This window comes from Aphelocoma coerulescens, chromosome 4A (assembly GCF_041296385.1).
Source record: "Aphelocoma coerulescens isolate FSJ_1873_10779 chromosome 4A, UR_Acoe_1.0, whole genome shotgun sequence".
NCBI lineage: Eukaryota > Metazoa > Chordata > Aves > Passeriformes > Corvidae > Aphelocoma > Aphelocoma coerulescens.
In genome coordinates, this window is record NC_091018.1 from 10,656,076 (window position 1) to 10,675,787 (window position 19,712).

Here is a 19,712-nt window from a genome sequence, read left to right on the forward strand (position 1 = left end):
TCCGGCGGCTTCCGGCGCCCTCCCGGCGGGGGGGGGAGCGGGGCGGGAGCGGGACGGCCCCGCCCGCGGGGTCACCGCCCCACCCGCCCGGCCGGCAACGCGGCGGCGGTCGCGGCGGCGGCGGCTCCCTTTGTGGCCCGCGGCGGCCGCCCGGCAGCGATGGACGCGTGCACGGCGGCGGTGGAAGGTGAGGCGGCGGCGGGGGGCGAGCCGCGGGCGGGGGGCGGTGGGCGGTGGCGGCGCGGACCCGGCTCCGTCACGCTCTGCGGGCATCGGCGCGGGGCCGCGGCCCCGGGAGCTGTCCAGGGCGACCCGGGAGCAGCACTGCCCCGCGGACAGCTCACCGTGCCCCGGTGGGGTTCCCCTTCCTTGCCCGGGCCCGGCGCCGCCTGACACGGCCCGGCCCGGGCAAGGCCCGGTTTCGAATGTTCAGCGTCCGGCACCTCCCAGCGCGGCCTGACGCGGCGTTGGCCGCCGGTCCGGTGGCAGCGTGTCATGGCAGGACTAGAGGAAATGGCCCGAAGTTGGGTCAGGGGAGGTTTAGGTTGGGTATTAGGAAAATTTTTTCATGGAAAGGGTTGTCAAGCACAGGAATAGGCTGCCCAAGGAAGTGGAGGAGTCACCATCCCTGGAAGTGTTAAAAAAACCTGTGGAGATGTTGCGCACCGACCACAAACACAAACCAACAGAGAGTCAGTTTATGCGGTGCTTTATTCAGGGCCCGGGGACCTGGGGACTAGTGTCCCAAATCAGGCTTCCCAAAGGCCTGTCGTTTCACTCAGCTCTTTATACAGTTTCAAACATCGGCACACATACAAGATTTAATCTTCAAAGTAAAACATATATCACAAGGATTAACAATTGATAATCATACCCTAAGCCATATATCTTCATGGTTGTCTAGTCTTAGATAATGCTCAACGAGCTCCTACCACTGAAATCCCCCTTGCATGCAACATATATCAACCCAGAACAATTTACTTTTAGACAGGTTCACCATGCCCAGCTAATTCACTAACAGGTTCACCATGCCCAGCTAATTCACTATTCCTAACCTCCCCACCCAGTACATTCCATTCCTGTTTCCCCAGAAAACTATTTCTACACCTGAGGCCTTACAGCCTAGCAGAGCCTTAGCCTTACTACTTCTAAAATCCAATATCCTATCCTTTTTGTAACAAGTCCCCCCTTTTGAGCATCCTTCGAGCTTCTTCTGGGTTCGCAAGGATGCTCAACAATTCATGTCGCTGTTTCGCGATAAGCAGGAGGTGGAACGGCTGGTTCTGCCAGGACTTCTCTTCACATTATCGCCTTCATTATCCGCCGAGTATGTTGACCTTCCTTGACAATCATTCCTAAAAGACACTTATATACTATTAAGGCAACTAAAATGATTATAACAATCATGATTCCATATTGTACAATTGAGGATATCCATCCGGACATCCGAATTCCCAGGGAGCTGAACAGTTCTCCAACCCAATTGTGTTCTGCCTCTTTCTGAATATCATTCACCTTTCCTTGAATCTGTTCTAATTGACTTATATCCTTTTCTACTTCTTGTGTAACATTCGGGATGTGAATGCAGCAATGGTCGTCTCTACCATGCAGATATCCACATACGCCATGCTCCTTCAACAATATCATATCTAGAGCCATCCGATTTTGAATAGTCATTCTAGACGTAGCTTGTAACTGCAGATTTAAGTCCTTGAATCCCTTCTTAGTCACAGCCGCTAACCTTTCTGTTTGTCCCAACAATTTGTACAACATTTCCCTGTTTCGATATGATGATATTTGTGCAAAGAGAGATTCTAATACCCACCCAAATTTAATTCCTGAAGAAGGTTCATGCCAATCTTCCCCTTCTTCTAACCCTATGTCCCCAATTTCCTGACTTATATCTCGCTTATGTCTTATTTGTATTTCTGAGGCCGTCAATTTTGTCGATTTCCAGAAAGGACAAAGAGTTGGAACTCCTAAAGTAATTTGTGTAGTTGGACCATCTACCGGCATATGAGTGGTCCAATGTCCATGACCCATTACCCAAACTAAATTTCCTGGAGCTCGGATTGATGTAGTTTTACAGTTTAACTCTCCTTCTGTATTTTTGTCTTTTATCGTGTGGTTATATCCCCTACATTCACAGCCAAATCTCAAAAGTACCTTTACCGGCAGTAGACTCACAGACTCACTTGGGCTGTCACAAGTGAAGACCTCAGTGCAATTCCAATCGGTCATCCTAGGTGCATCTTTCCTCCAACTATCCTGTCCTTGATAGGTCTTTGAGTAAGTTTGATTTTTCCGTCCCTTCCAATGAATACACCATTGAACTGTTCCTATATAACTATAAGTTTCCAACAAACTAGGTCCCCAGATTGTCTGCCATTGTTCCATGGTAGTTGTGTTTGTAACATTCTGGGATATTATTTCAAAATATTGTTCAGTTGCCGGGACTTGTAGCGTTTGCCTCTCATCGTATTCACACCATCCTATTCCATGGAATCTTCCGATTTTGGTAAATACAGCATTCGGAAGCTTGTAACAATCTGCTCGGGTCCTCGGGGTTTTCCTCCTTATCACATTTGTCCGATTAACCAATTTAGTTCGGATCCTAGTCTCCTTGGTACAACTTAAGGTAACTGTTCGATTAGATGCAGGCATGTCTGGAGCTGGTATAATTCCCCATGGTATAGGATCTCCTGCCGCATGGGGCAAAGGCAGACATGCAGTGATTGCTGATACATTTTGTGTTTGCCCAAAATCCCTAATTAAACCCACAATCAGATTCTCTGGTTTGGTTCGGATTTCATCCTCTGGTACCTGCCGAGTCACCCTTGTTCTTTCAACATAAACACTAATCATCCCGGTTGCCCACCAATCATCTCGAGCAACCCAACACCAGTATTGTCCATTATCTTGCTGTTCCAGGACCTCTTTAATTACTAACACTATTTCTTGGGGTTTTCTTCTAATTTGATATTTCCCTTGAGCCACCAAGCTTTGTCCTCCAAACCACCATTCATACTCAGTGTAGCTTTCGGTTGGTATCCTACATCTTAAAACCAAATCCTGCCCTTCCTTTGCGTTATATATTTCCTGTTCAGGCTTGATTCCTCGCTCCTGTTGTAATACCACTTCTACCTTCCTGACCCCATAACCTCCACTATCACCACAAACGATAACACAAAGGTATTTACCCTCCGATCTACCAATCTCTGAGTTCGTTATATTCAACCATCCTCTGCTCTCATTTCCCAGCGTCCACCAACTTGTCCCTTGTACCTGTGGATTCCACATTTCCTGTGTCGTGTTCCATTTCCACCATTTCATTCTAATCTGTTTCTGACACCCTGTCTTAAATCTATGAGTACATTTTATTCTGAGAGGAGGTCCGTCCCACATATCTACTTTCCCATTTGGGAGATTCACCTGGACCTTGTTTTCCGGTTCTGTTTGGGAGATATTTAAAATGTCAAGATTTACGAATCCATAATCATAACTCCCTTTTATCCAAACTACACAAGCGTATTTTCCTGTTCTGGCCTTTGTTATATTGGATATCTGCAGGGTAATCCTACCTTTTTGCTGCTTCTCATCCCAGACCGTTTCTACTCCTTTATCTGGAATTTGATCCTTGGTGATCCATTTCCATTATGCCCTGACTCTGTCCCATCCAGCTCCCTGATCATCGACAAACAAACATGTAAGATTTACATTTGAATTCTCCGGTACCCACACCCTTGATTCAGGTATTGTGATTTTAACAAAGGTTTCAACAATTATTATTTTACTCAAGAGTAACAACGACAGCATTAATTTTTGGCTTTGAACACCATTCTGGTGGGAGATAGGGGTTCCACCGACCATCGGGAGGGGACCTTTTTGACCCGTGTGTAATGGATCCAGCTGTTGATCCCGTCGACCTTGACGGCGGTGTAAGTTGTCATTATCACTTGATGGGGGCCGTCCCATGTTTCCTTCAGAGGCTCCACCGACCAGTTCTTCACGTAAACTTGATCTCCTGGGTGAATATCGTAAGCAGGAGTGTCCAGAGGTAACGGTCGATTCCACTCCAGCGTGGATCTCAGTGCTGCAAGGGTCTTATTTAAAGACAAAACATAATTTACAATCATCTGATCCCCAATTACATGTGGGTCCCCTTGATAGCATGATATGGTTTGCCGTACAAAATTTCATACGGACTTACCCCTATCCTTTCTCGTGGCTTAATCCTAATCCTCAGAAGGGCTAGAGGCAATGCTTGGGGCCACTGTATTTTAGCTTCTTGACAAATCTTTTTAATTTGATTTTTCAGAGTTTGATTCATTCGTTCCACCTGACCACTAGATTGAGGTCTCCAGGGGGTGTGTAAGTGCCACTGAATTCCCAGAATAGTAGAAACTTCCTGCACGATCCCTGCAGTAAAATGTGGTCCTCTATCTGATGATATTCCTAAAGGAACCCCAAACCTTGGAATAATTTCCTTGAGAAGGGTTTTCACTACCTCCTTGGCCTGGTTCGTCCTGCAAAGGAAAGCTTCGGGCCATCCCGAAAAGGTGCACACATAAACTAGTAAGTACTTGTATGCCTGAGATTTTGGTAACTCGGAAAAATCTATTTGCCAATAATCCCCTGGTTGTGGCCCTACACGTATTTTCCCCATTTGGACCTGTCTTCTAACCAACGGGTTATTTTTAATGCAAATCGGGCAGGTGGCATTTATTCTTTTGGCCATTGTTATCATCGAATTAGAGAGTACTATTTTCTTTAGATATTCTACCAATGCTTCTGCACCACAGTGGAGTTTGTTATGTTCAGTTTCCATGACTACTTTCATCAATCCTACTGGCAGTATAACTTGTCCGACCGGTGTTACATACCATCCTACAACATTCCTTCTTGCTCCAGTGATTTGTGCCAACCGTTCATCCTCCGGAGAGTAGCACGGTTTCTCTTCTAAATAAGGTGCAGCGGGATTTTCTCTTGTCGGTATCAGAGCCATTTGAGTCCAGACCAATCTGGCTGCCCTTTTCGCAGCTTCATCTGCCATCCGATTCCCCTGAAATTCTTTCCCGGAGTCTGCTTGATGACCTCGGACATGCATGATCGCTACTGCTGTAGGTAAGTGTACAGCTTCCAACAACTGGATTATTACTTCCTTATGTTTGATCTGTGAGCATTGAGAGGTCAAAAGTCCTCTTTCTTTCCACAAAGCCCCATGGATGTGAACCACACCAAAAGCATACTTTGAATCAGTCCAAATGTTCACTTTCCTGTCTCTACTAAGGACCAATGCCCTTACCAACGCCCATACTTCTGCTTTTTGCGCTGAAGTTTCCAGAGGCAGTGCTTTAGCTTCCACTATTTCTTGGAGTGTCACCACAGCATACGCTGCATACCTGGTTCCATGCTCCATAAAACTGGATCCGTCCGTGAACAGCTCCACATCGGGATCTGCCATCGGGACATCTTTCAGATCTTCACGGCTGGCATACACTTGTTCGATCACCTCCACGCAGTCATGCTCCAGTTCTCCTTCCTCTTGGGTGGACCTGAGGAATTCTGCTGGATTGAGATGGTTGGTTATTTTTAATTCAACATCATCTTGTTCCCGCAACTGAGCCTGGTACTGCATCATTCTGCTGGAGGAGAGCCAATGCCCCCCTTTTTGTTCCAAGACGGCTATGACCATGTGAGGTACATATACCGTGATGTGTTTTCCCAGTGTCAGTTTCCGTGCCTCCTGAATTAGGATTACCGTAGCAGCCACTGCTCGCAAGCACCCTGGCCACCCTCCGCTCACCATGTCCAGCTGTTTCGAGAAGTACCCCACGGGCCTCTTCCATGACCCCAATCGCTGTGTGAGTACTCCTAAAGCTAATCTCTGCCTTTCATGCACATACAATTGAAAGTCTTTTGTCAGGTCAGGCAGACCCAGGGCGGGGGCCTCTTTGAGTGCTTGCTTTAATTCCTGGAAGGCCTTGTGCTGTGTCTTACCCCACTTGAATTCGGGTTCCTTGATTGTTTCGTACAGTGGTTTGGCCATGAGTCCGAAATTCGGAATCCACAGGCGACACCAGCCGACCATTCCTAGAAAAGATCTTAATTCCTGATTATTTCGTGGTACAGGGATTGCACAAATGGCTTGAATGCGATTCACCCCTATTCTCCTGACTCCTTGTGATATTTCACATCCCAGATAAATTACCTTCTGTCGCACCAACTGCGCTTTTTCCTTGGATACTCGGTATCCTGCCTGACCCAACATGTTTAATAGTTCAATTGTTAACTTTGAGCACAGTCCCCGCTCCTCTGTTCCCAGGAGTATGTCATCCACATATTGTAAAACAACATAAGAAAAAGGAGACTCTTTTACCTTGGTAGTTTTCCATTCCTCTAACTCCTTTGCTAGCTGGTTTCCAAAAATGGTGGGTGAACACTTAAATCCTTGTGGCAACCTGGTCCATGTTAACTGTCGCTTGCGGCGAGTGTCTGGGCTTTCCCATTCAAAGGCGAAAATGTATCGACTCTCGGGGGCCAGTGGGATGCAGAAGAAGGCGTCTTTTAGATCAATCACTGTGAACCACTGAAAATTCTCAGAAATCGATGTTAACAATGTATATGGATTGGCCACCACCGGGTGTATATCTTTGGCAATTGCATTTACTGCTCTCAGGTCCTGCACCAACCTGTATTTCCCATTTGGTTTCCTTACCGGAAAGATTGGAGTATTAAATTCCGATTCGCATTCTTGTAAAATCCCTAATGCTATAAATTGCGTGATCATTGGGGCAATTCCTTTCCTGGCTTCCAAACTAATAGGGTACTGTCGAACTCTTACCGGGTGTGCCCCTTCCTTTAGTTCGATTTTTACAGGAACGGCTACCCTGGATCTGCCCGGGGTCCCTGTTTCCCATACCCACGGGACTACTGCCTGCTCTATTTCCTGGGGTATCTCCTCTGTCTTTGTCTCTTTAATCACAAAAAGTTTTGCCAGATTCCCCTCCGGGATTTCTAGTTTAGCACGCCCTTTCTCGAATATGATTTTTGCATCCAGTGCCGATAATAAATCTCGCCCCAACAAGCATTCCGGGCTGCTTGGCATATATAGAAACTGGTGATCCAATTCTTTGTTTCCAAATTTGATTTCCAGTGGCCGTCAGAATGACCTCTCCACCACCTCCCCCGACACCCCTACTACTTTCACAACTGAATCACTTAACGGTCCTATTTGTTCATTGATTGCAGAGAAAGTGGCTCCTGTATCTACCCTAAATTCCCTGGGCCCCCCGTCAACTTCCAGGACCACTTTTAGATCTTTATCTAGTCAGCTCTGATTTTGATAGTTCCCCATCATAAAGGCTTGAGCAACACCTTGTGGTCCTGGCGCGAAAGGGTTTAACCCATCATTCGTGTTCATTCCCTGATTTATGGGATTCCTTCCTGGAGAGTTACTCATCGGTGTCCCCATCCCCAAATTGAGGGGGCACTCATTCTTCCAATGACCTTCGGCGAAGCATCGGGCGCACTGATTGGGCCCCAATTTACCTCTACCCCTACGCATCATCTGGTTCCCTACATTCTGATTCACAAAACCTCCGAAACCACCTCTTCCCATGCCCCCGTTTCCTCTGCCTCGTCCCCTCCCCCGGCCTCTCACATTCATCTGACTTGCCTGTTGTAACACTGCCAACATGCTTGCTTGTTGCTTCTTCACTGCCTCTTTCTCTCTATTATTATACACTTTCCACGCTACTTCAAGCATTTTCTCCAAGTCCCGAGTGTCATTCCCTTCTAGCTTTTGTAGCTTCCTCCTAATATCCTCCTGTGACTGTCCCATAAATATCAAGGCCATTTGTAGTTTTCCTGCCTCCGATTCCACGTCTAAGTCTGTATACCTCCGTGCTATTTCTTTCAGCCTCTCCAAGAACGCAGATGGTGACTCTGCCTTATCCTGTCTTACCGCATACAACTTAGACCAATTTAAAGTCTTTGGGATTCCCCTCAGAATTCCTTCCACCAACAGCCCCTGATAAACCTGCAACCTATGATACTCTTCTGCCAAATTAGGGTTCCATTCTGGATCTTCCCTTGGTACTATTTCATTCACATTCCCTATTCCTTGTAGTGCTGGTGCTTGCAACTGAATCATGTCCCTTGCCCGATTAGACATAGCTTTAAATACCATCTCCTTTTCCATAGAATACATTATCGAGTCTAGCAACACCTGTAGGTCATTCCAGTCCGGATTCTGTGTCTTTATTACCATTTTCACCACCCGAGCCACCTTTTCAGGATTTTCTCTATAAGCTCCTGCAGATTGCTTCCAAATTATTAAATCATTGGGGGAAAACGGAACTTTCACTCTGACCCGATCCCCTGTTGGTCCAACTGCTTCTCGCAATGGGGCCATTAGATGTGCTCGAGAAGCGCTTTTTCCCCTGTCCAGACGCCCTCTGCGAGTACGCTGGGAGAGCGGAGTTCGGGATTGTTCCCTCCCTCTCTCCCTGGGTTCGGGAGTTCGGGATCGTTCCCTCTCTCCTTCCTCGGAGTCAGATTCCTCTTCCGAAGAATCTGAGTCCGGGAGGGGGAGGTTGATTGGGTCGGATGGTGATACCAACAAAGACACATCCTCCTCAGGCTCAGAGAACCGTACCCTTCGCTCTTTACAACCCGCGCATTCTTCTGGTTCCGTTTCTAACACCATCATTCCACATTTCCTCTGCCAATCCTTTTTCCCTACTAGCTGACAGAACAAATCCAAATAGGGTATCTCATCCCACTTCTCATTTTCCCGTAGGTACCGCATCATGGGGGTTATAATTTCAGAATTAATAGTGCCATTCCACGGCCACTGCATCCCCCCAGTTTCATATTCAGGCCATACCTTATTACAATAATCAATCAATTCTCTTTTCCGCAGCTCCCGTCCCAATTTACCCTCCTTCCAATGACTTAGCAAACACCCGAGGGGAGATTCCTCCGGAATATCCTTATCTGAACTTGACAAAGCCCGAAACACCCGCAACGGCATCATTCCAGAGATATGCAACCACACAATAACACACACACACACAGTAACACACAGATTAATACCAATACTAATTACCACAATATCCAATTCCCTCCTTGCTTATCTCGTCGCCGCGAGAAGCAAGGGCTGGCTCTGCAAAGCTTTCGCTCTGTCTGACGGCCAGCGCCTAGGCTTTATAATCCAAACCAATGCCCCAACCCTGCGAGTAGAGACTCGTCTTACCGGGCAGGCTACCACCACCGGTTTAAAAGGAATAAAGCACCTTGTGGGCTTACCTCACGGTTGTCCGTCGGACGCGGGGTCGGGCATGGGCTGATGTCTCCCCAGAAATCACCTGGTGCCGGCACGGAGCAGATCACCCCGCGAACCGCCCCTACGACCCCCGGAGTCCCATCTGGGTCGCCAGAAAACTGTTGCCCACCGACCACAAACACAAACCAACAGAGAGTCAGTTTATGCGGTGCTTTATTCAGGGCCCGGGGACCTGGGGACTAGTGTCCCAAATCAGGCTTCCCAAAGGCCTATCGTTTCACTCAGCTCTTTATACAGTTTCAAACATTGGCACACATACAAGATTTAATCTTCAAAGTAAAACATATATCACAAGGATTAACAATTGATAATCATACCCTAAGCCATATATCTTCATGGTTGTCTAGTCTTAGATAATGCTCAACGAGCTCCTACCACTGAAATCCCCCTTGCATGCAACATATATCAACCCAGAACAATTTACTTTTAGACAGGTTCACCATGCCCAGATAATTCACTAACAGGTTCACCATGCCCAGCTAATTCACTATTCCTAACCTCCCCACCCAGTACATTCCATTCCTGTTTCCCCAGAAAACTATTTCTACACCTGAGGCCTTACAGCCTAGCAGAGCCTTAGCCTTACTACTTCTAAAATCCAATATCCTATCCTTTTTGTAACAGAGATGGCACTTAAGGACATGGTTTAATGGTGAACATGGTGATGGTGCTGGGTTCACGGTTGGAGTTGATGATCTTAAGTCTTTTCTAACCTTTACCTTTATCTATGCAGACGATACAAATTATGTATTCAGATAAGATACCCACTCTTCCTCTTCTGTGAGTGCCCTTCCCCCTCAGGTTTGACCACGTTGCCACGGAGCTTAAAAAAACCCCGAGTTTCTGCTCAGCCCTGGGAAGTGCAGTGTAACATCGCTGGGTCGGGCCAGCTCTGTGTAAACTGGGCGTCTTGGACAGCTCCTCCACCCTGGGAAGCCCATGCTGGTTTATGCTGTCTAGAAATGATGTCAGGGTATGTCAGTCTCTTTTTCACAAATGAAACAGTATTTTAGCTCTCAATCCTATCATAAGCAGCATAAAAATTCTGTAAGATAGAGGAAGCCTATTTAAATCGTGTATTTTTTTGGATGCAAGTGACCACGTGCAGAACTGGGAAGGAAAAGTTACCAGAGATTGCCCGTGTGTGGTGTTGCTGTTGCTCGTGTCTGTGTGAGGACAGCCCAGTTTCTCCCTTCTTGGGGTGCTGTGCTTATTTTGGCAAATAGAGCTGAATAAATGATGACTAAAACATCTGCCTCGAGAGCACTCTGCACCTCTGTTACCTAATAATATAAGGTGACTTGAAGTGCTTTTGTACACAAGTTATATAATGCCCGTGCAGTACATAACAGCATCTACAGTAACTACCAATGTCAATAGAAAGGATTGCTGGACTCTTAATTCAGTTGAGGCTTTATGTAATGGGATTGGCAGGAAAAATACTTTCAGAGAATTCTTCAAAGCACAAACAGTGGAAATTAGTATTTTAGAGTCTTTCAGAAGCAGTGATGTTTTATTTGAAATTCCCACAGTGGAAGAATATTTCTGTCCTTAAAGGTAGTTTTAGGATAACTACTGAATTTCAATTTTATTGAAAACCCTTAACTATTCTGCTTATAAAATTTAATTTATTTTAATGTAAAATACATGTTTTCATGATGGAGAATGTTACTTTGTCTCTCAAATTTCAGCTCTTTAAAAGAATTTTCTATTCTCACAAACTGGATTTTTAAAAACAAAAGAGCTCCTCAAATTGCTTAATTGAAAACTCGTTACTGAATTGCATATTTTTTTGTCTTCTCACAAAAGCCTGCACATAAATTTCTTTAAATTTGTACTTCATATTTTCAGAGCCTCCATCTCAGAGTTTTTTGATCATTTTTATACATCAAAATAAAAGTTGCTATTGTGTGTCTTACTTATTTTTTCAGTTCCAAGAATACCACGTTTAGTTCTATATCCTAGATGTTTCTTGTCAATATCTTAGATAAAATGGTTCTTTTATATTGCTATTTATATTGTAAGGTTTTTTGTGACTTGAATCACCAAACACTTTCTAGGCTTATCTTAAAATAAAAGTGGAAAAAACAGCTCCCAAACTAGGAGATGCATGCTGACAAAAAAATGCACATTGAAATTCAGCTTTCAGGTGCAGGAAGATGATGGCAGCTTCAGTCGAATTGGTTAAGCTGAGGAGAGCATTAGCTCTGTCCTGACTGTGGCAATGTGACAGTGGGGCTCAGATTTTATATCTGACAGAAGGAGTTGCCATAGAGAAAAGCTGCTGCAAAAAAGGTAAAAGTCAAGGAGATGGTGCAGCTCTCCCAGAGGCTTTTAAATCAGCCAGCATTTCTGTGCCTAAGAGTAAGTGGTTCAAACCTGATTTTTGACATCTGGTGACACCTCAGGAGCAGGGATCCTTCCAAGTCAGTGCTCACCTGTAGCTGTAAATTCTCCTGTTAGTTATTTAGTATTGGAAGAGGCAGTGAGGAGAAGAAAAGTCCTTAAAGCTGGAGGATGAAAGGCTAAGAAATTTTTTAATTTGGACCATCACACATTTATAACACACATTTTTGGAGGAGAAAAAAATCACTGGATTAAGTATTAAAACAATTGCAGTATTTTTTAATTTAATATAGCCTCCTGTGTAAAAATTACTAAGAACCTGTATCAAAGGAGAAAAGAATTGACAGATCATATGAGGAAGAAAAGCCTACCTTTTCCCTGATGAGTGTTTTCTATTATTTATTCTCCTTCAATTGATTCTCTGGGAAAACCTATAAATAAACAGAAACTGGGTTTGTAACACTTAAAATCTGAAGGCTCACTTCAAAAAGGCACTTCTGTTACTAACTATACAAATACAGGTGATTTTCTTGCTAGAAGAGCTCATAAACCTGGGCAGGAGCATTTCATTGCTGATTTATGTAGTGAAGGAGTGCAGTAATTTCTGCCACTGACTGTGGCCTGTTCATATTTTTGTTGAATTTGATAGGACATTTGTTCTTGTCAAAGTTTTTGAATCTTAAGAAAAATCAGGAACCCCTGTAGTTCAAGTCCACAGAATGCATAGGGGGAAAAAAAAAAAGGAACAGATCAGTAACTGAAGATGAAAGATATCTTATATGATCTTGGTGTTCTTCGAGCATTCCTGAACAGCGACAGGTTCCAAGAGGCCGCACTGTGGATATGTCATTTTGATGGCCACATGTCGAATGTGCCGAGAGTCGCATTTTGTCAAACGTACTTTGTGCCAAAGCCGTACGTGTCTGTACAGCTGCTGGCAGAGCCTAACACGTGTCACTGAGGTGCAAAAAATTCCAAATAAATGCTCCCGCAGCACGAGGAAGGGTGTTCAGGTTTGGGTTTCAGCTCCCGTCGGTGCTGGGCGGAGGTGCCGGCTACGCCAGCGTTGGTAGGGCAGCGCCAGGTGCCCGCGGGAAGGAAATGACAGTCAGCGGGAAATAGCGTCTTCACGGCCTTGTCCACACGGTCAGCCGTAAGGCAGGTGTCGGGGGTTTACTGCCGCCTCCGCCCGGGACGCGGAGCGCGGGGGAGCCGGGAGCCAGGCGGGAATTGCCAAGGCCGCAGCAAGGCCCGTGTGCGGGACCCGACGCGTCCCGAGGCCTGCGGGGGAGCAGGGTCGGGGCCACACACTCGGCACCTCGGGGTCCGCAGCCGGCCTCCTGCAGGCGGAGGGCGGTGACGCAGGCGGTGCGTCCCAGCAGTGTCCGGGGCCCCCGGAGCACCGAGCGCCGCGGCCTCGGGGGGTGCCGGCGGCGGGAGAGCGCGGGGCGGGCCCGGCCCGGGGGCGGGAGCGGCGGGAGCGCGGCCCGGCCCCGCCCCGGCCCGAAGGTTCCCGAGGCCGCTCGGGTCAGAGCCGAGGGCAGCGCGGGCAGCGCCCCCCGGCGGCGGCGCGGCGGGTGCCGGCGGTGCGGGAGGCGGCGGGGCCGCGGCCGGAGCGCGGCGCAGGTAACGCGGGGAACGTGGGCCCGGGGGGCTCGGCTGTCCCTCCCGCCCCGCTGGGGGCTCAGCACGGCTCAGCGAGCAGGGAACGGCGGAGGGGCCGCCCGTTAGCCTGGACCCGGTGCCGCTAGGCCGCTGCCCGGGCCCTCCGCTGTCAGCGCCGCCGCTCCCGCTCGGCCTCCGGCCTCGGGCCGGCCGCTGCTACCCCGGCGGCGGCCCCGCTCGGAGCGCGCGTTCTCACGGTCAAGCCCCCCGGGGTCGCGGGGGGAGCCGGGCGGGACGCGCTCCCCGCGCTGGCGTGCGGCGGCCGCGGGGCTCCGGCCTCGGCGTTCTCATCCGGCCCGGCCCGGCCTGCGGAAATAAAGTTTTACGGGTAAAATTAGAGCCCGTGACTCGCTGTTCTGTATTTTGATGTTGTTTTTTTGCAGTTTATTGGGGGGCTTTGAATGGGCAGTGCTGACAGATGGGTTACTTTGACTTAGCAGATCTGTTTTGTTACGGTGCTGCTTCAGTATCTTGGTTTGAAATACAAAGCCGTACAAATATATGACGTGGGATCAAAAAAAGTTTATTTTTGGGGGGAAGGAAGTGTACTATTCATAGCGTTTTCATTAACTCAGTTGACTGGTAATATACAGACACACAGGTTCTGCTGTCTGATCGTAAATAACTTCATGTTATTGGACTTTCTCATGACAATTTACAGAATATTTCACAATTAAAAAGAAATGACTAATAATGTTTAAAGCTGCTTGAGGGACCCAAAACTTCCATCTTCTTGGTTTTATAATTAACCTTACTTGCTGTGGCATAAGGTAAGGTGGTGTTGCTCTGTTCCCCACCTTGTAAGAAGAGAGGATATATTCAGAATTCCACTTACCTTGTGTAGAAGGTGAAAGGACAAACAACTATAAGAAACAAATTTGCGGAGTGCAGTAGCACATAATCTTCTGAACAGTATCTCAGGTTTGTTTTTTTCTAAAGAAGGAATAGACGGTAAATATGTGAATGTTCTCATGCAGTTAAAACTGTAAATCTGCATTTTTACTAATTTGATATCTTTTGCTTTCCCTTTGTAGGAATGGAGGGGAAAAAACTTATTTCTGCAACAGACACGCAGTATTCTAGCGTGCTCCTTCAGTCTTTGAATGAGCAACGTGGCCATGGACTTTTCTGTGATGTTACAGTCATCGTGGAAGACCGGAAATTTCGAGCTCACAGAAACATCCTTTCAGCCTCAAGCACTTATTTTCACCAGCTTTTCTCAGTGGCTGGTCAAGTGGTTGAACTGAGCTTTGTAAGAGCAGAAATTTTTGCAGAAATTCTTAATTATATTTATAGTTCCAAAATAATCAGCATTCGATCTGATTTACTTGATGAACTGATTAAATCAGGGCAGCAGCTGGGTGTTAAATTCATAGCTGATCTGGGCATACCTCCGGCTGAAGGCAAAAATGTGCTAAGTGAGGTGAAAGACAGTGCTTCAGAAACTTCAGCTTCTAGTCCAAATCAAAGAGATGCTGAAACGCAGGTAACTGTAATCAGGCCAGATAGTCAAGAGGCAACAGATGGGATGCCAGTTATAACACAGTCATTCTCCTTACATGGCATAGAATATGAGACTACAAAAATTACAGTGAGTGATTCGGATGATGAGGATGATGATGTAATTTTTTGTTCTGAGATTGTTCCTCCGAAAGAATGTACTAAAGACAAAAATGCTGCAAGCCAGAACCAGCCTTGCTCAAGTCCAGCTGGAGCTTCTGACCAAAAATCCTGTGGCAGTGGTGGCTCTCCCCATTTGACAAACACCACAGCAGCTCAGAACCTCACTTTGTCTGCCAGTCAGCTGAGCCCAAACCAAACACAATCAGGTGCTGAATCACTTGTCCCGGCAACACCGCAGCATTTTACTCCTAATATCATTGTGCTAAACAAGCCTCTGCTTAACTCATCACTTGGTGCCAGCTCCTTGCATCAAACACATGTGACTCCTACAATTAATTTACTTCAGGAGAACCAGCAGCCACCCAATAATGGCTCCGTAACTGAAGTGGAAGCAACTGCTGTTGATGATGAAGAGGTTGTTGAAGATGATGTTGATATCATTAGTTCCTCTAGTCCTGGTTCGGTCAGCAGCAGCTCTTTGGTTCAGCAACCTGCTGTTCTTAAGGCAGCGAGCACTGAAGGAACAGGTGTACAGAAAAAACAGGTTGTTACATTTTCACAAGAGCCTTCTGCTAAACCTGGAGAATTTAAAATAAAAATCTCAGATGTCCTTTCGGGAAACAACAAAGAATTAAGTTCGGGTCTAGCATCAAAGAATGTGGCAGATGGGCAGAAAATCATAACATTAGATACAGCAACTGAAATAGGAGGCTTATCCACAGGCTGTAAGGTTTATGCAAATATCGGTGAGGATACCTACGACATAGTCATCCCTGTGAAGGGTGATTCCGAGGAAGCAGAAGCCAAGCCTGATGACGTGCCCAGAAAGTCTGGTGATGAATCCCCAAAGGGGAAACGCATGAAAGTAAAGCACGATGACCACTATGAGCTCATAGTGGATGGCAGAGTCTACTACATTTGTATTGTGTGCAAGAGGTCATACGCGTGTCTGACGAGCTTGCGGAGACATTTCAATGTCCACTCCTGGGAGAAGAAGTACCCGTGTCGCTACTGTGACAAAATTTTTGCTCTTGCAGAGTATCGTACCAAGCATGAACTTCACCACACTGGGGAGAGAAGGTACCAGTGCTTGACGTGTGGCAAATCTTTCATCAGCTACCAAATTACGGCCTCCCACATAAGATCAGTTCACAGCCAAGACCCTTCCGGAGACACCAAGCTGTACCGGCTGCACCCCTGCAGGTCCCTGCAGATCAGACAGTACGCCTACATTAGTGACCGCCCCAGCAGTGTCCCGGTGATAAATGAGGGGGGAATTGTCTATCGTGTTGGCTCAGGGAAGGATGGCACTGAAGGAACAACATCCAACCCTCAAGCTAAACAAATCACCTGGGATGACATTTTCGTTCCACAGGGAAATGAAACAATTTTTAAACAAAACCCATCAGAGGGAAGTACGGAATTTGAGTTCGTGATACCAGAATCTTACTGAAATGTTTTAAATGCTGGAAAAAGGATTCAGCGCAGGAGCATTGCAGCTGTTTTAACTGAACTGTTGAAATTGCTGTAAAATCAAAGGTTAAAGTCAAAACAAGTTAACTTGTTCTACCAAGTCACCAAATGGTAGCACTTAGATGGACCATGTTAACTGCAGTGATTTGTGGAAGCAATTAATCAGAAAATTTACGTGAATAGAGAGTAAGACATTTCTAAGGCACTGGCAGTGTTTTCTGGTATGTTAAATTTGATCAAACTGTGAGGATTTGTAGCTTGAAAATGTACAATTCCTTCTAAAGAGCTAGAAATATTTCTAAAATAATTGAGGTATTTCCTGTACCCATACTTACCATGCAAACCCTTTCTTTCATGTTAGCACTTTAATGCTGAATTCTGTTTAGATGTTAACCGAGAAAACAATAAGACTTTTTAGTCATAGTATCTTGGTCATGGAACCATTTAAAAAAAATAATCCCACAATTTGCATTTGTGAGCAAGGGGCCAAAATACATGATCCCCTACTACACTGGAGTAGTCTGTTTTTGAGCTAGCATCTTAATTCTGCTTTTATAAATCTTACATGTCTTCATGCAAAAAGTCTGGTCAACAAGCAATACTCAATTAGGGGTAACTTGAACAAACTGTACTTACACTTGGCAGTATGGTGAGCAAAGTATTCAGTGTCCTGGACCATGATATTTTACTCTTTTTGCAAGGAAAAAACCAAACCCCACAAAGCTCAAAAGTGAAGAAGCTTAGAACACTTAGGAAGGAGATAATTTTACCTTCTTAAAGCTTGAGGAATATTATTAGGTTTTCTTACTGCTGGAAAAAATGCCAGTAATTAATTTGGTTGATATAAAGTGCTGTTCCTTTTTTTTCCCTTCAAGAAGAAGGGCTTCAGTCCAGAATTTTAAAATTTATGATAAAAAAATATATTTTTTTTTTTAGCTGAAGGCTTCTCAGAACTGTGAATTCATGTAAGTGCTGTACTGGTTTAGCACTGAGACTGCTGAGGATCTTGTATGCCTGTTAGGCTAGATCTTCAAGTGAAACAGGGATTTGGATTTCCCCCCCCCACTTGCCCCCATTTATACATTTTGGAAGATGAGGACTAAACCAACAACCAGAAAATACCTTTTATCCACCATGGCCCACTGTATAATTTCTCTGCAGCTGTCTGGTTGTTACCTGTTTCCAGGTTTGGGTTTATTATGTTGCCCTTTTAATCTCCTTGCAATTGGTGCCTGTTTAAGCACTTAGAAGATGAATTTAGATGTCCAACTTGATCAGGAAATGGTAGATCTGAGAAAAACAGCTGTTTACTGGAGTCATAGTTTAGCATTTCAGAGTTAGTGACTTGTTGAATTTTTGTAAATGGTAATATGAAAACTCCTCGAGTTCTAGAGGTGACTGAGAAAAGACTGTGGTGCATAGTACTAGTTATGGAAACCTTTCATTGCTTAAATTGCAGTTACAGGTTTCTCTTTTCTTTTTCATGTTTTAAGTGAGCATCTTGATTTTATGATTTTCAAAGTTAGAGGTTTTAGACATATAGTACTCTAGACAGAAAGGTGCTTAAATAGTAAATGGTTCAAATATACCTTGAGCTACAGAGAAGATACCAGAAATCCGTGTGAGCAACGATGGGAGGAGGATTTGTATACCTGGTGCACGTAGTGCTCAGCACTTCTCTTTTTGTCAGCCAAGAACATGATATACCTGATTATTTCCAGATCATACTGCAGATTCCTTTGAATACAATGGGTAATGCTTTAAATGTGGGATGTAACTGTGGTGGCATTTCTGCAGTCAAACATTATCCTCATGTGACATGAGTGTGGATTGCCTGTGTCGGCACAGGCAGCTTGGCCGCAGCTGGCTGGTGCTATGGTGGGGCTTCCTGAACTTTGTGACGAAACAAATGCAATTATTTTTGTTATTGACATGACACATGTTTAATCACAGAATAGTCTTGAGTTGGAAGGGACCCACAAGGATCATAGAGTCCAACTCTTAAGTAAATGGCCCGTATGGGTATCTGGAATTAAGCATACATTACAAAGTGCAAAATTAAACATAATGGCTATCACTATTTGCTGCTGATATATTTAAAACCTTAAATTAAACTGTGCCTAGTAAAGGTCTCTTTTTGGAGGAAAACTGGAAAATTAGGGCTTTGTAACTATTTTTGCTAGAAGACTCGTGCTTGCATGTGTCTCAGGGTCTTCAGTTTTCCTTGGAAGTGATTTTTGATATCCAAAGTCCAGAGGTATGTAAAGCATTTTTTTAATTTCACTTCCAGTATTTATTGGTTTGGAAACATTTAAAATCCATTCCTTTAAAACTTTTTATGGGGCCATGAGTAAGCTTTTATATTTAGATTTCTGGCTATTGCACTTATATTTGTGGTTTTGTTTGTTTTTGTAAGCAGTTAACTTCCAGTTTAACTTAATGAAAAAACTTATGTAAATATTAAGAAATTGGCTTTGGGATAATGGAAGAAAAAAGTTGAATCTGACAAAGCATTTATATAGAAATTAAACATTTCAACAGACTAAGGTAGCAAACCTCACAGTCATTTATTGTGCATATAAAACCATTAACAGATCTGCTGCAGAATATGGTAATGGTGGCTGCATCCTCACTGTCTGGTTTTCTTTGGGGATTCATACCATAACATTCCACTATGTGAACTAAATAAATATTGAAATAACATCTATTGCTTGTCTATTTTGTTCTGTTAAGGCATGCAGCTTATAAAAAGATGCAGAAGCTGACAACTATATACATTGAATTCTGAATTCTACAGCTATTGCCTAGGAAATGTTCTGCGTGAATCATTCCTTGGTTTTCCCCAGTCTGTGATGTATATAGTTGTACAGTCTTTCCTTAACATACTTTTTAAAGTAGTGTTCCACTTTTCATTAATCAATACGTGATATTAGTTCTTAGAGCTTTCTATGGCAAAAATAAAGTTTAATTCTAAAGATGGGTTTAGTATGTTTCTTTTTGATGGCAACTCAGTTTCTACAGTCTAACATGTTTGTAGCTTCCTTTTCCAGGTCTTTGGGAATAGCAGGGAACCCAACTGTTGGGGGGAACAGGGAGAGGTGTTTTTATTTGGGCCTTAGTTTTGTTTCTTTGTTTTGATGCTGTTTAATTGGTTTTGTTGAACACTTTCCAAGAAAGCAAATGAGCTCAGCAACTCCAGTGTGTTGTGAGCTGAATGCTGCGATAGATGGGATAGATGGGAACTCTCAGGACAGGC

At 45.0% G+C, this 19,712-nt stretch overlaps 2 protein-coding genes across 7 annotated transcripts in view; one reads left to right on the forward strand and one right to left on the reverse strand.

The window, feature by feature from the left end:
• The first annotated feature begins 80 nt into the window (after positions 1-80).
• Positions 81-19,431, forward strand: ZBTB33 (zinc finger and BTB domain containing 33). Of its 5 annotated transcripts, XM_069015313.1 has the most exons (3): positions 4,822-5,124; positions 5,218-5,864; positions 14,395-19,431. In XM_069015313.1, the coding sequence occupies exon 3, from the start codon at positions 14,397-14,399 to the stop codon at positions 16,434-16,436; it is 2,040 nt and encodes a 679-aa protein (XP_068871414.1). In that variant the 5' UTR covers positions 4,822-5,124; positions 5,218-5,864; positions 14,395-14,396; the 3' UTR covers positions 16,437-19,431. The 5 variants fall into 5 exon arrangements, with proteins under 5 accessions (XP_068871412.1, XP_068871416.1, XP_068871414.1 ...); XM_069015311.1 differs by lacking the exons at positions 4,822-5,124; positions 5,218-5,864 and adding an exon at positions 81-187; XM_069015315.1 differs by lacking the exons at positions 4,822-5,124; positions 5,218-5,864 and adding an exon at positions 4,102-4,575.
• The window catches only part of TMEM255A (transmembrane protein 255A), a 29,522-nt gene continuing 25,914 nt past the window's right edge, over positions 16,105-19,712 (reverse strand). Inside the window, exon 10 of one of the 2 annotated variants that reach the window (XR_011150921.1) lies at positions 16,105-16,190. The gene's annotated coding sequence lies outside the window, so the exon portion shown is untranslated. The remainder of the gene's footprint in view (positions 16,191-19,712) is intronic. The other variant, XR_011150922.1, reaches the window with a different exon arrangement.

Bases quoted from the DNA above. Each gene is read 5' to 3' on its own strand.
- ZBTB33 (XM_069015311.1), top strand. From the start codon at position 160: ATGGACGCGTGCACGGCGGCGGTGGAAG. The intron at 188-14,394 runs GTGAGGCGGCGG...TTCCCTTTGTAG, and splicing joins GTGCACGGCGGCGGTGGAAG to GAATGGAGGGGAAAAAACTT.